Raw genomic sequence first — 13716 nt, forward strand, 5'->3', positions numbered from 1 at the left:
CAATTTGGGTGAACATGCCACAAAACAGGGATTCAAAAGCTAGCCTGAGTATCTGGAAGTAGCTCTAAAATAGTGATTACCAAACTGAAGTCCATGACCAGCAGCAAGAACACCACTCAGGACCTTACCAGGAATGCAAATTCTCAGGCCCTACCCCAGACCTACTGAATTAGAAAGTCTGGGTTGAGGTTTAGCAAGCTGAATTTTAATAAGCTTTCCAAATATTCTTGAGAAATGTCCTCGAAACACAGCCAAGAGCACTTTTTCTTACTCTTCTGCAAAAGGGACCCTTACCAGGGTGACTATACCCAGGGGAAGGGGACATACCCAGACTTTTCAGGAACACTGACGCTAAACTGATGCTACTCCCTGTGGACCCAAAATGTCACTATTCATTCTACCAATTTGAGTTGAAGTTTTTTGGGGATTAGGTGATAAAAGTGCATCCAGTGGATATATTACACTATCTGTGGTTATTTCCCCAGTTTCCTGAATATATATTTCTAATAGAAACACTATGAAACTAGCAGAGTCCCCACACTGGTTTCCTGACCTTTTGAAAGACACAGGGATAGCAATTCCATCATTTCCTCAGTTAACCTGCATACCTGGTCTGTGAAACAGGTTGCTGATAGAGATTTACAATAGGTTACTGTGAATCTGATCAGGTGATGACCCGACTTGCAGACTTCCAGATGTATCCTCCTTACCAGCATAAAATCAGCGTCACTCTTGACACCTGATGGGCAGCTATCAAACCAGCAAACTCTTTTATCTTTATCTCAATAAACAGAGCCCATCAGAAGTAGTTTGCTTCCATCTGGCAGGGATGATGTCATACACTTGCTGTCTTATTTCAAGGATATCAACCTCTCTAGCTGTCATGATCCCATGGGTTATCACGCTAACAATATCAGGCTGACTGTACCCGGTGGGCAAGAATTTCAGTAATGCTGGATGCCTTGATAAGTCACATGTATGTCATGGGATGGGAGACAGAATTTATGAAAGTTCAGAGACCTGCCACATCAACAAAGTTTCTTAGGGTCCAGAGGTCCCCTCCATGTCAAAGACAAATTGCTTCACGCATCCCCTATAACTAAAATGTAGGCAAAAGTTTTGCTGAGCTGTTTTAGTTTTGGAGGTAACATATACTATATGTGTGTGCTCTGCTCTAAAATGAGTATCAGGGATGGTGTCAGATATAAGTAGGATCCAGATCAGGGGAAGGTTCTGCAACTGCTCCAAACTAGAGCCACATGGGCCTTTGTTCCCACAAACCTAAAAGTACTCAAAGTGTCTGCGGCAGATCCAAATGCTGCAGAATGCATCTGGCACACTCCAATAGGAAAATACAGTGGAAGCCTCTGGTGCTTTGGAGCAGAGCCATGTCTTCTTCAGACAGTAACTAATCTCCTTTGGAAAAACTGTTCTTGGCTTGCTTATAGAGGCTGAGATTCTAACCACAGAATATCAAGTGATCATAAGACCTCAAGTGTTATCTAATTTACAGACCCATAAGCTGGGCAAGCGCAAGAACACTCTATCATCAAATGAGAGTGGTATGGAAGAGGTCAGCCTCAAGTCAACTCTGAATACCCGTGCAGGCTGTACAGACAGATGGCTCTTCTGCACTGCATTTCTCCCTCCAATCCCTCTGGGGAGTTCCCCATAACCAGCAGACTGAGGAGAAAAAGAATTCAAGGTTGGTTTAGAGATGGTTTCTCATGCTGGCACTAATGAAAAGTGGTTTGCTGAATCATTAAATCCCCACAAAAGGATGACCTTGAGAGTGGAAAGAAATCTTTCACTGTAGGCCAAACTTCAAACAGTATTATCAATCTGAATTCTACTTTAGGTCAAAGGAAAGATGGTGAGACAAATGGAACTACCCCCAAAATATGAGCAAACTGCTGGCCTGGATGACCAGGGACTTAGAAAAAATAAAACTGGAAGACTGGTGACAAGGTCTGGAGAAAAGGAGTGGGTGGACCTCTCAGAAAGGATAAAGAGCATGAGACTATTTTCATTCCATGCAAATGTAGACCAAAGGCCATATGCCACAAAAAGGTTCTCAATGATCGGGGGGATAAGAGGACTCCATACACTGATGAACAAAGTGATTACATCAGAATGGAGGTTGTGAATAGGTCCAACCACAGAGTCTGATGTATCTGCCACTGTTGCTAAGCCCTTAGTCTGTCAAAAGCAGAGATCAGTGCTGAACTTCTACCACGGCATCATAATCCAGGGAGTACAGAGTCATCCTCCAAGTACCAGGTTAAGGATTAATTCCTTTTACCAAGGAAAAGAGCATAATAGATAATTCATCCTGGATATGGATTTATCACCTCTGCCCATAGTGCTTTGCCAGTGCCACCATCTGTGGAATTATTCCCCATCACGGTATCTCACACAATCCTACTTCTATTTTACTGCACAAGAAGTGAGACAACAGATGCATCCCACAGAATTTGTCAGTCGTAGCATGAATCCCTTCAGTCCAGAAATAGCTGACCTTACATAATGATGGAATGGTCTACAGAAGACACTATTTTAAAGGTATCGAAGAAGATACCTTAAGAAGTTAAAGACTCTAGTATATGCTCTGAACCACTGGCCAGGATATGGTACCTTGCTCACCACTGTTGGATTATATGGGTCAAGGACCCTAGGAGCTGGAGTACCCCTTATACTTGATGAGGTGACAAGTGGCTTCCTATTCCCTACACATCACTACAGGTGGTACCAGAGGTAGCTGTTAGCACAGTAGAGTAGAACGTATTGGGACTTAGTCCAAGAGGCAAAGCCTAGAACCTTCAGTAATTCCAATATTTTGTAAGCACCAAAATCCCTGTATAAAATCCCTTCCTGCTTAAAACATCTAGAGTGCTGTTTCCTGCACTTACTCTTGACTAAGAACAGAGAAACGTGACCTCGATGAATCATATATTTAGATTATTACATAGTAAGTCTATGGTATCCAAATCTTTGCATTCTGATACAGTCTTTATTCAAAGATACCATACCATTAGCAGTTCTACATACCAAGTAAGTTAATAACGCCATCATTGTAGCAAGCAAAAAGTTTAATAAGATCTTTGAAAAGAAGCATAAATGCAGCATTTATGACACCATTTGTTAGCTCATTTGGATGCACCTAAAAAAAGATAAAAATTTAATGTTAATTGCATGTCATTAAATGACAATTTTTCTCAGAGCACATGGAAATGTCTCAAATGATTACTAAGAAATTAATTCACATTCTATAAATTTGTATAACTCTTTTAGTAACTCTACCAATATTAAAAGATGGACTGTATATATATTTTTTGTTTCAGTTTCAGTCAGTGGAGTTAGTCCTATCAGTTACAAGACATCTATACATCCTATTTGACCAATGATCCACAGGTCAATCAAATACACTTCTAAACATCTAGTCTTTTGTTACTTTTACTATGCTATATTATATTCTTCCACTTCCCCTATGTAAAGGTCTCTGTGGAAGGGTTCAAAGGGACCTGAAGTGACTTAGTGAGGAAGCACACACATAGGGAATAGACACCTTAGTCACCGACCTCCAAAATAATTCTTGAGACTTATAACATTCACCCATCCACCAAATACTCTAATCACAAATGCAAAGAAGAATAATTTCTCCTCATCCCCAACCCTTGTTCCCAACTCCTCAAGGGTCTGTTCTTTTTTCCTGTATGACTCCCCCCGCCCCCTTAAGACAGCACTGTTTTTAAGGGCAAGAAAAGCAAAGAAAAATAAATGAATGAAGAGGAAAAAAAAGTTAAGAGAAGCAATTCCATAAATACTTAGTGAAATCTTTACTGTAAAATCCATCAAAAAAACAAGATGTTTTGCTGATTTTACTGAAATTTCACAAGAGATGAATGTTGTGACCAGGACTCAGTTACAGATTAAACTGTGTAATGTTAGCAGAAATTTTAAGTTACTAATATTGGAGGGAAATCTTTGTTTCAGGCAACCACAAAAAGAGAGGAAAGCTAATGTGAGTCAAGAATCTTCTCACGTGTCAGAATATTTTATTTTTGTGAATCAGACATGTTTACTGAAGCTTTTAATTTTGAAATAATCATAAATCCACATGCAGTTGTAAAAAATACAGCAACTCTATGTACGATTTATTCAGTTTCTCTCAATGGCAACATCTTGCAAAACTACTGTACAATATCACAACTAGGATATTGATATTGCTACAATCCACCAATCTTATTCAGATTTCCCCAGTTTCACTTGTACTTATTCAGATTTCCCCAGTTTCCCCACTTAATTCAGATTTCACTGGTTTGTGTGTGTGTGTGTGCGTGTGCACGCATGCACGTGTGTGCTTTTTTTCATGATCTTATCACATATGTAGGTCAGTGTATTTATCACACTCAAGATACAGGTATGGTTTTAAGACACATATCACATTGGTATCGCTAGGAAGAAAGATGATGACAAAGCAAAGATAATTCTCTTTGGTGGATGGTATCATCTAAGCTATCTATATAAAATGGCCTCTAAGAGCAGGCTAAGTTATTTAGCTGCCTCAAGGTACATCTTGTAGCTTCTTCATCCTGTCAAACACAACAGAAGACCACCATCCTGTTCTGAAGTGGGGTTCTGAGAACACGCCATTTGTATTTTTCCATGACTTAAGTAAACACCTGGTAAAGTGCCCAAACTGGGCAACCAAGGTCATCTCTACTGTGCGAAGAGCCTAAATGAAGTGTTCTTCTAGTTCATTGAAACAGGGGAGATCTAAATCTGCTTCCTGAGCATATTCCCAGCTTTACCTGTAGCCCACCTTCAAACAAAAGACAGTATTGACTGTGTAAGAAACATTTTCTAGTGAGATACATACATCAAATTCAAGCAGTGCATCAATTTGTCCCTGCAGTATTGGCATACTCTTTAGTAGCTTTTCAGGAGCCATTGTCCTCATTACACCATCGGCCCTACAATTTTTTTTAAAAAAGAGAAAGATAAAACTCACTTGTATATGGAAAATTCAAGACCACATGCATTCTTCTAAGCTTCCCCCCACCATTTTCCTGTTAATCTTACGGGATGATTTTGAGATATTAAGAGGCTGTAGTTGATTACCCTCTCTACACTACTTCCTCTTACCCGTTCTCGTTCCTCAATCACATAGGCAATGCTTTCTTTTTCTCTGCATTGCCCTAAGGAAGAAAGCAGTGTGGTCTGGATAAAAGAGATCAGCTGAATTATTGGATGTACTTTTCCAAATCTATAACAGAGGTATACATTTTGTGAATGCCAGTTTATTGGCTTGTTTTTGAAAGAAAGAGAGAACACATGTCTTAGAAGCTTTTGAAACCTGTAGGGCTGGGAGTGCAGAGTGTATACTATTAACTATCAAGGGGAGAAAACTGCAAGCGGATATGCACAGTTTGGCCAAAAGGAGACAGAATTTAACTAGCTGCAGAGGACACAACCAGAGGTTCATGACGGAGGGTGCATCAGAGAAGGCACTGAACCCGTGCCTACCCACAGGCCTCTTAGGGGCCACTGCATCCAGTGATGGCAGTATTGAAGTAACTGAGGGAAATACCCAGGTGATGTGAACAGGCTAATGATGGCAACTTTCAGGGTCTCTCCCACTTCGAGGGTAGGGAAAGCATCCCAAAGTATCCTTAAGCGCCCATAAAAGGGTGTAGAAGTTCCTAAGAAGGCTATGGACCTACTACAGAAAGGCCACAATGCAGCTGGGAACAACAGCCATGGCTGCCCAGGCCCATGTAGGACGTCAGAGGAAAGCATGTAAACTAGAATCATCCATAATGAGAAGGAGATGAAGTAAAAACCTAACATTCTATAAAATGTTCACCCACAAGAAGCTAATTATTTTGAATGGGCAAGTTTATATTGTTCACCACCATGATAAAAAAAAAAAAAAGTGTATCAAAGCTAAGCCTGGGTCAGTATTAGAAAAATAGAATTTTGTCTTTTTTTGTGTGGATTCTTGAGACTAAAATATTAAACTTACAATATCTTGTCATTATTTCAAATCAGGAACAGATACAAGACCTGCACAAATTTATGGCAGAACACTTCTGATTAAATTCAGCATCAATTTAGAGGGAAATAAATGATAATCATGTATTAAAATCAAGTGCTTCTCTTTCGATGAGGTTTTCTAAATCCATGGTTAGTATTACTAATCAGTTCAATTGTGTGTGTGTGTGTGTGTGTGTGTTCAGTTTTACCTCAATCAAAACACACTGAAATAACTACTGTCAACTAGAGCCACTGTACTTTGAACTTTGAATGACCTTTGTTTCAAATTTCTCCATTTAAAATTATTTAAAGGAATATATGTGTTTAAGAATTTTGAATTGATTTTAACAAATAAAATGTTATGCCATGTCAACTATGGGCAGCAAATTAGATTTTCTGCAAGAAAATATACATGAAGTAATACATATTACAATCTCAAGGCTGAGTTCTAAAATACTATTGAGTCTCTTTTTTCAGGTGATTGTAAACTGGGCCTTCATGACCAAATTATTTGGCATTTAAGCTTAGTTAAGGAAAGTCAAGTGTTCCCCAAAGACTTACTCTGCTCAAATAAATATGAGAAAGAAAAAAAACCCCAAACATACCCCTTCTTCACTCTGGCAAAATCAAATGCCATCTGTCTGTAAGAGAAAGCCTTTTCATTCAAATATCTACTATAGCGCCTTATGAAGGTAGACATATCATAACCTGGGGAGAGGGGCAGAAGAAGTAAAACTAATTAATATAATACCTTCAATTGTGCTTTGGTTAGTACCATTTTTTTTAAATTCCGCAAATGTAAATAATGCTAGAATGAGGTCAATAAATGTATCAGAAAGGCCTCATTTTAAATCCTACTGCAAGCAAAAATACTTTAGGCCTGAGACATTCTAAGACATTTCAATTTCGTTATACTACCATCCTTGTACAGATTAATTATCTTTTCTGATTTTCCTTAAAATTTGTTTATCATTTCAAAAAACAGGCTGTTTCCGTCTTAATACGCATAGCTACCTGAGAACTACCTGCTTGATGCGTTTGTCTTATACATGATACGCAACCAGTAAGTATGATGAATGGACACATGACTGCAGTTCAAATTCTAATTTATGAAGAACGTTGCTTCAAGGCTGGAATCTTTTTCTTTTTTAATTGGGAAAGTACCTTTCATTTCATTGCCTTTTGTACTTTCATAAACAATTGTGGGTCTAGAATACTGACTATTAAGGTAAACACTCAAAAAGACAAAAAGTAAAGTTAATGTTATCTATATGCTGAGTTGTCTAAAAATTAAATATTTTGAAGCTCTACAAAGTAACAATATAATTACTTTTAAGCTTTTTCCTGAATACCCAACAGAACTATCAGCCACACTAATTACAGATTAATAACCTCACTTCAAAAATTAAAAAAAAACCTGCATCAAAAGCATTATCCAAAAATTTAGAAAACATAAATATTCTCACCATGGGATCCACTTTTGTCCAAAAAATTGCTGAGATTAAATAGTGTATTTCTAGAGGCCAAGTACTGAATAAATCTCTGAAAAACAAAAAATTAGAATGAAAACCAATATTCCCAAATCATACCTTTAAGCAATTTCTGATACTAAAGGATGCTACCAATTCTCATAATGATTTTATTTTTTACTCAGTTATAAAGCTTCTCACTCTGACTTTCTCTGAAAGGGAAAAAAGACTGAAAAGTACTCATTGAATTAGAATTAAATTTTATGACCTTTCATTTCTTATATAACAGAAACACTGCAATTTAATATGATTCAGTAGGCATCCCATATAAAATGGGTAATTTTTATTTTATTAATATTTTCCAAAATTAAGCATCTTTATGAAAGCAATTTTCATTTAAAGACTATTCCTAATGGGAAAAATAATTTCATTGTTCCTTTCTCCTGACATTTTTGCCCACTAATGCATTTATATGGTATATACACTTCAAGTACCAGTAATATTTAATATTTCAATGTCTCCAAAAGAATGTCTAATATTTATTTTTTGAAAAATAGCTAAAGAGATTAGAATTGTACTCCTCCCGATGATTTTGAATGATATATTTCCTCTTCTTCTTCTCCTAATTAGTGAAAAGTCAAAGAACCCTCCATAAAAGTCTCCCTCCCCGACCCAAAAAAAGAAAAGTTAAGTTTACTTCATTTACTTCCTTTACCTCATTTCCATGCACCATGAGATGATGTGTTGTGACTAAAGCTTTAAATACAACCACCCAGCTACTGTTTGTTGCCCGCTCAAAGAGTGTGTCGGCCATCTGAGGAATATTAACATTGGTCTCATTGGTGGCCTGGATCAAATCTATGAAAGTAGAAGAAATCCAACAATGATATTAATCATTACACACAAAACTTCATTTCAAATTTTAAACTTTTAAACCTGCTTACTAAAACAGGAGTCCCAAAATTGCTTTAACAATAACTAATAACCAAATTAAAATGAAATTACAGTATCTTTACACATGAACACATAAATACATGTTTTACCCAAAGCATTTATTTTTTTCTTGAGCTTATTTTTTTCTACGGAATTCTGTGTCCTATTCTGAATTTTATTGGTTTTCTGGTACCAATATCACTCTTTAAAATTACAAATTACAGGAAAGCTAAGCCTCATGTCAATTCTTCTTTCCTAGCACAATGTCCCAAAAATGTACTCATTCTACACAGCATTTGAAGGCAATAACATAAATGTATATTTTGAAACACGAAGCTGCTAAAATGCATACTTCACCTGGATTTTAATTCTGATGGGTCCTAATAAATATACTTACCACTTAAGTGGCAGATGAGAGCAAACAGTAAAAAAAAAAAAAAAAAAAAAAAAAAAATTCCATCACACTTACCTAAGCTACCAAAAAACACCATGAATGCATTAAATTACTAGGGTGTGGCTTGAGCTTATAAGAGAGAAACCTTTATGATACATTCACTGTCCATGTTTACATATTATCACTATGATTCCAGTCATGCCTCAGGGAAAAATAAATTTATATAGTGGCCAAAGCGGGCTGCCTAGCATTCAGAAAAAGTGGCGAGTGCTGCCGAAGAGGTATGAGGCAACCAAAGACAATGTGCCACGGGACAGAAGCTAAGCCACACTGGGGCAGCGCAGACTTGAGGGCGGTACGGCTGACCTTTGAACAACATGGGTTTGAACTGCAAGGGTCCACTTTCACACAGATTTTTTTAACAGTACAGTACCATAAATGTATTTTCTCTTCCTTATGATTTTCTTAGTAACTTTCTTTTCTCACTTTATTGTAAGGAATATGGTTCATAACACATGTAACATAAAATATGTGTTAACTGACTAGGTTGCCAGTAAGGTTTCTTGTCGCTATTAGTCAACAGTAGGCTATTAGTCGTTAAATTTTGGAGGAGTCAAAAGTTAGCCTCAGATTTTTGACTACATGGGTGGTCAATGCCCCTAACCCCTGGGATTGTTCAAGGGTCAACTGGTACTTCCAACAGCACAGTATGATCCCTCAGGACAATCCTACAAGACTTCTCTTACAAGCCACACCCACCCTGCAGAGAACTGCAGGTGATACTCAGTTACAAGAGAATCCCATGCAACAAATGCAGAGACAGACCCATCCTTTTCCTGACCAAAATCCATGCTCAGTAATCAATAAACCATACATTTGCTTTATTCATTTATTTATTTTATAAAAAAATTAGGTTTAAAAAAAGTTGATACTGCAACCCTGAAATAAATTCTGCTCCCTTTTAAGTGCAGGCCGATGTGGTCTCCCTCTGTTTTAAAATCTGAGGCATTTTGTTCCTGCTGGGTATTCAGGTTAGATGTGTATCCCTCGTAAGTTCCTACCATACCAAAGCTCCTTGACGATGGCAACAGTCATGCCAATGTCTGTTTTCTGTGGAGTGCGCTGTGCACAATAAATATTTGTTAAGCAAAATTTACCAAAAACCCCATACTTTAGCCCAAAATATAAGCAAACAATTCTTTAAAGAAGAAAAATCACAAAGCTGTGACATGGTTTCTTGAGACTGTATCATGGGACTACTTTATACTTGAAATTCTGTTTCAGTCACAAATTATTTTATTCATTCATTTATTGAACTGGGATCTGGGGATATAGAAACATATTTCTGGTCAGAGGAGACAAATACCTGGTCAGATAATTGAGAAAGCCTCTAAGAAATGAGTAAAGAGAAGCAACAAGATAGAGTCCAGAGAGCCCAGGTCCAGGGTTAGCTTAGCCCCTGTCTAGATAACAAACTGTAACAAATAAAATGTCTCTTTCATTTAGGCCCTTATCTTTAAAATAGGAGGTAATAATTACTACCTTTCAGGACTATTATAAGGATTGCAAAGTGTCTTAACGTAGTAGGCACTGAAAACAAATGTTTGTAAGTATTCTTATACACACACTGAATTACGAGAACAGAGTAGGGTACTAGGAAAGCATCCATGGGGAGGATCCTAAAGTCAGCTATGCCATGGGAGAGGAGAAGGACACTTTTACCAAGTGAGCAAAGTGTGGAATCCTAAGAGGTGAGATGTCCTTGGAGAACTGTGGCAGTCTGGGGGCTGGGTATGTGTGGGCAGGTGATGGGGAGGAACTTAACTGAAGAGCAAGGGCATGACCAGTGAGGGATCTCACACATGATTTCACCCTACAGGAGCCTTGGCAAGATTTTAGCAGAGAAGTATAAGACTTCACTTTTATAGTCAACCACATCATTCAGTGACTACTAAATTTTATCTGCAAAGGTAAGCAGAGGCATGGGATAAGATATGCCTGGAAAGATATACTAGAATACAGGAAGAGAGTAAGTTAGAAAGCCCAGTTGAGAATGAGATGAGATGAGCCTGGCTAATGAAAAGGCAGTAGGGATAGAGGGAGATAATGAATGGAGTAGAAAAATATTCAGGAGGCTCAACTGATGTCTCCAGGTGAGCAAATGGATATTAGAGGGGAAAGGAAAAGGAATCATGACCAATTTCAGATTTCTGGTTTGGGGTCCAGTAAATGCTTTTTACTGGAAAGGGAGGAAAGCTGGTTTCAAAGGAGACATAAACTATTTTGAACACAAAACATTTGAAGCAGATGTGAAGATCAATGTTGAGATGTCTGATAGTGGCCTGGAAGCATGTTCTAAAGTCCAGGATGGGGTGCCTGGGTAGCTCAGTCAGTTGAGCATCTGACTCTTGATTTTGGCTCAGGTCATTGGATCAACCCCTGTGTCTGGCTCCACTCTGAGTGCGGAGCCTACTTAATTAAGGTTCCGTCTCTCTCCCTCTGTTCCTCTCCCCTGCTCATGCTCTAAAATAAAAATAAAATAAAATAAATAAAGTTCAGAACCAACACTCGACCTAGATACAAATTTAGGAGTCATCAGCAATGAAATGGGAGCTGAAATCATGGAAGTAGAAGAGGTAATACCCCTCCCCCCATGGAGATTATGTTATAAATAAGAAATAAGAATCAAAGCTAAAAAAGACTAACATTTAGAGATAAATGGAAGAAAAATGAGTGAGGTAACAGATGGCAAAGAGAAGCCCAGGAAAGTGAAATTGTGAAAGCCAATTAAGAAGAGAGCTTCACAAAATTCAAGAAGCAATTAGGGATCACCAATGTCAACTACTACTGAGTCCTCACAAACTGAACCCCAAGAATAGAATACATACAACTATCGGCCTGCTGCCATGCGCAGGAAATAAAGCTCAAGTACAGACTAGTTGTGAAGGGGAGGGGGTCAAAGGATGGTTTTTATGGTTTAAAGATGGAACACATTTAAGCATATTTAAATCTAAGTAGGAAAAGCCAAAAAGAGGTAAGGTTGAAAAGAGCAGACATAACTTATGGGGAATTCTAGAGGCAGAAGGAGCTCTAGAATTTCTGAATTCTAGAGATGTTAGTGATAGCCTCAGAGAGGAGTGCCACACAATGGAGAGAGGTAAGGATGGGGAGTGGAGTGGAGATGGAAGAATGAGTGATGAGATACAATGCTACTGAGAGGCATGTCCTTGATGAAGCAGAGGTTATAGATTTTATTAAATCCTGACCTTAAAATATTCATCTTTTAAATATTCTATTGTCAGGGGCTGGCAAACTATAGCTTGTTGGGCAACCTGGACATGTTTCTTGTTTTGTAAATAGTTTTATTGGAACACAGCCATGCCCATTTGTTTACATTTTGTCTAAAGCTGCTTTCACACCACAGTGACATAGCTGAGTAGTTACAATGCTCAACTGAAACTAAATTCAGTGGTCCACGAAGCCTAATATTTACTCTCTGACCCTTTAGAGAAAAATGCTTGCTGACCCTGTTCTGTCACTAAATGGGAAGTGTGCATAAAGCAACTCTGATGCACAGCAGAGATGAATGCTGGAAAAGCAATTGTGTGTTGAATTATGAAATGAACTAACCACTTGTGTAGACTGTGATTTTTACTTGAAAGAGTGACTGACAGACTTCAAATCATGGTGATTCTGACTTGGTATTCAGCAGTTATTTTCTCAACCATAAAGAAAGTGAGCCTGTCAAAGAAAACAAATGACAGTACTGGTTGCCAATGATAAAATTCCATATTTTAGTTAAAATTAGAATTTTTGAAAACTTGTGTCTGCCACAGTAAGCTTCACAATTTTCCAGCTCTCTGTTAAGATTGTTGGTGACATTCATGAGTATCATTTGTTGGTATTATATAATGAAATATGACAACATTTGGAAGATGTAACTCTGCAAACCAATATTTTTCAAATGGCTAGTACATAATGTTACAAAATAAAAATTCAATTAATTCAAAGATAGACCAATGAGAATGGATTTTAACATAACAGAGTATAAAAAATTCACTGATGTGGTTTCAGAATCAATATTGCAATCTAAATTCAAGAAACTACTACTGAAGGGTTGCCTGGGTGGCTCAGTTGGTTAAGCATCTGATTTTTGGTTTCAGCTCAGGTCATGATCTCATGGTTCCTGAGTTTAAGCCCCACTTCAGGCTCTGTGGTAACAGTTTGGAACCTGCTTGGGATTCTCTCTTTCCCTCTCTCTCTGCCCCTACCCTGCTTGTGCACTCATGCATGCTCTCTCTCTCAATAAATAAACAATGAAAAAAGAAAGAGAGAGAGGGAAAGAAAGAAAGAAAAAAAGAAAGAAAGAAGAAAAGAAAGAAAGAAAGAAAGAAAGAAAGAAAGAAAGAAAGAAACTCCCATTTAGAGAGTTATGGTGTAGTATCAAAGAAGGAAATCCACCAATTTTCTGAAAAAGTTATTAAAATAGTTCTCCCCTTTCCAACTGTGTATCTGTGTGAGGACCGATTTTCCTCATACACCTCAACTCAAACAGTATATCCCAAGAGACTGAATATAGAAACAGATATGAGCATCTGTCTTCTATTGAACAAGACATGAAAAATACGTATAAAGATTTAAAACACCATTCTTCTCTCCATATTTTTGTTTTAGAAAATAATTACTTTCCCTAAAAGTATTATTTGTGTTAATATGCCAATAGGATTACTACTGTTATTTTAACATGAAAAGTATTTTTAAGCTTTCTCAGTTCCAATTTCTAATACATTACATTTCTAAAGATATAACTTACATAAACAAAAGCTCTCAAAATTCCTCAATAATTTAAAAGTACAAAGGTATCCTGAGACCAAACAGTTTGAG

The 13716-nt window shown here is 37.5% G+C and overlaps 1 protein-coding gene across 1 annotated transcript in view; it reads right to left on the bottom strand.

The window, feature by feature from the left end:
* Nucleotides 1-13716, bottom strand: part of SNAP91 (synaptosome associated protein 91) — a 146849-nt gene that overhangs the window by 87971 nt on the left and 45162 nt on the right. Inside the window, exons 3-7 of the mRNA XM_049653957.1 lie at nt 8221-8363; nt 7503-7578; nt 6642-6744; nt 4880-4973; nt 3049-3160 (exon numbers count right to left, since the gene is read on the bottom strand). Coding sequence (XP_049509914.1) covers nt 3049-3160; nt 4880-4973; nt 6642-6744; nt 7503-7578; nt 8221-8363 — 528 coding nt within the window. The remainder of the gene's footprint in view (nt 1-3048; nt 3161-4879; nt 4974-6641; nt 6745-7502; nt 7579-8220; nt 8364-13716) is intronic.

This window comes from Panthera uncia, assembly GCF_023721935.1.
Source record: "Panthera uncia isolate 11264 chromosome B2 unlocalized genomic scaffold, Puncia_PCG_1.0 HiC_scaffold_24, whole genome shotgun sequence".
In the NCBI taxonomy this organism is placed as follows: domain Eukaryota; kingdom Metazoa; phylum Chordata; class Mammalia; order Carnivora; family Felidae; genus Panthera; species Panthera uncia.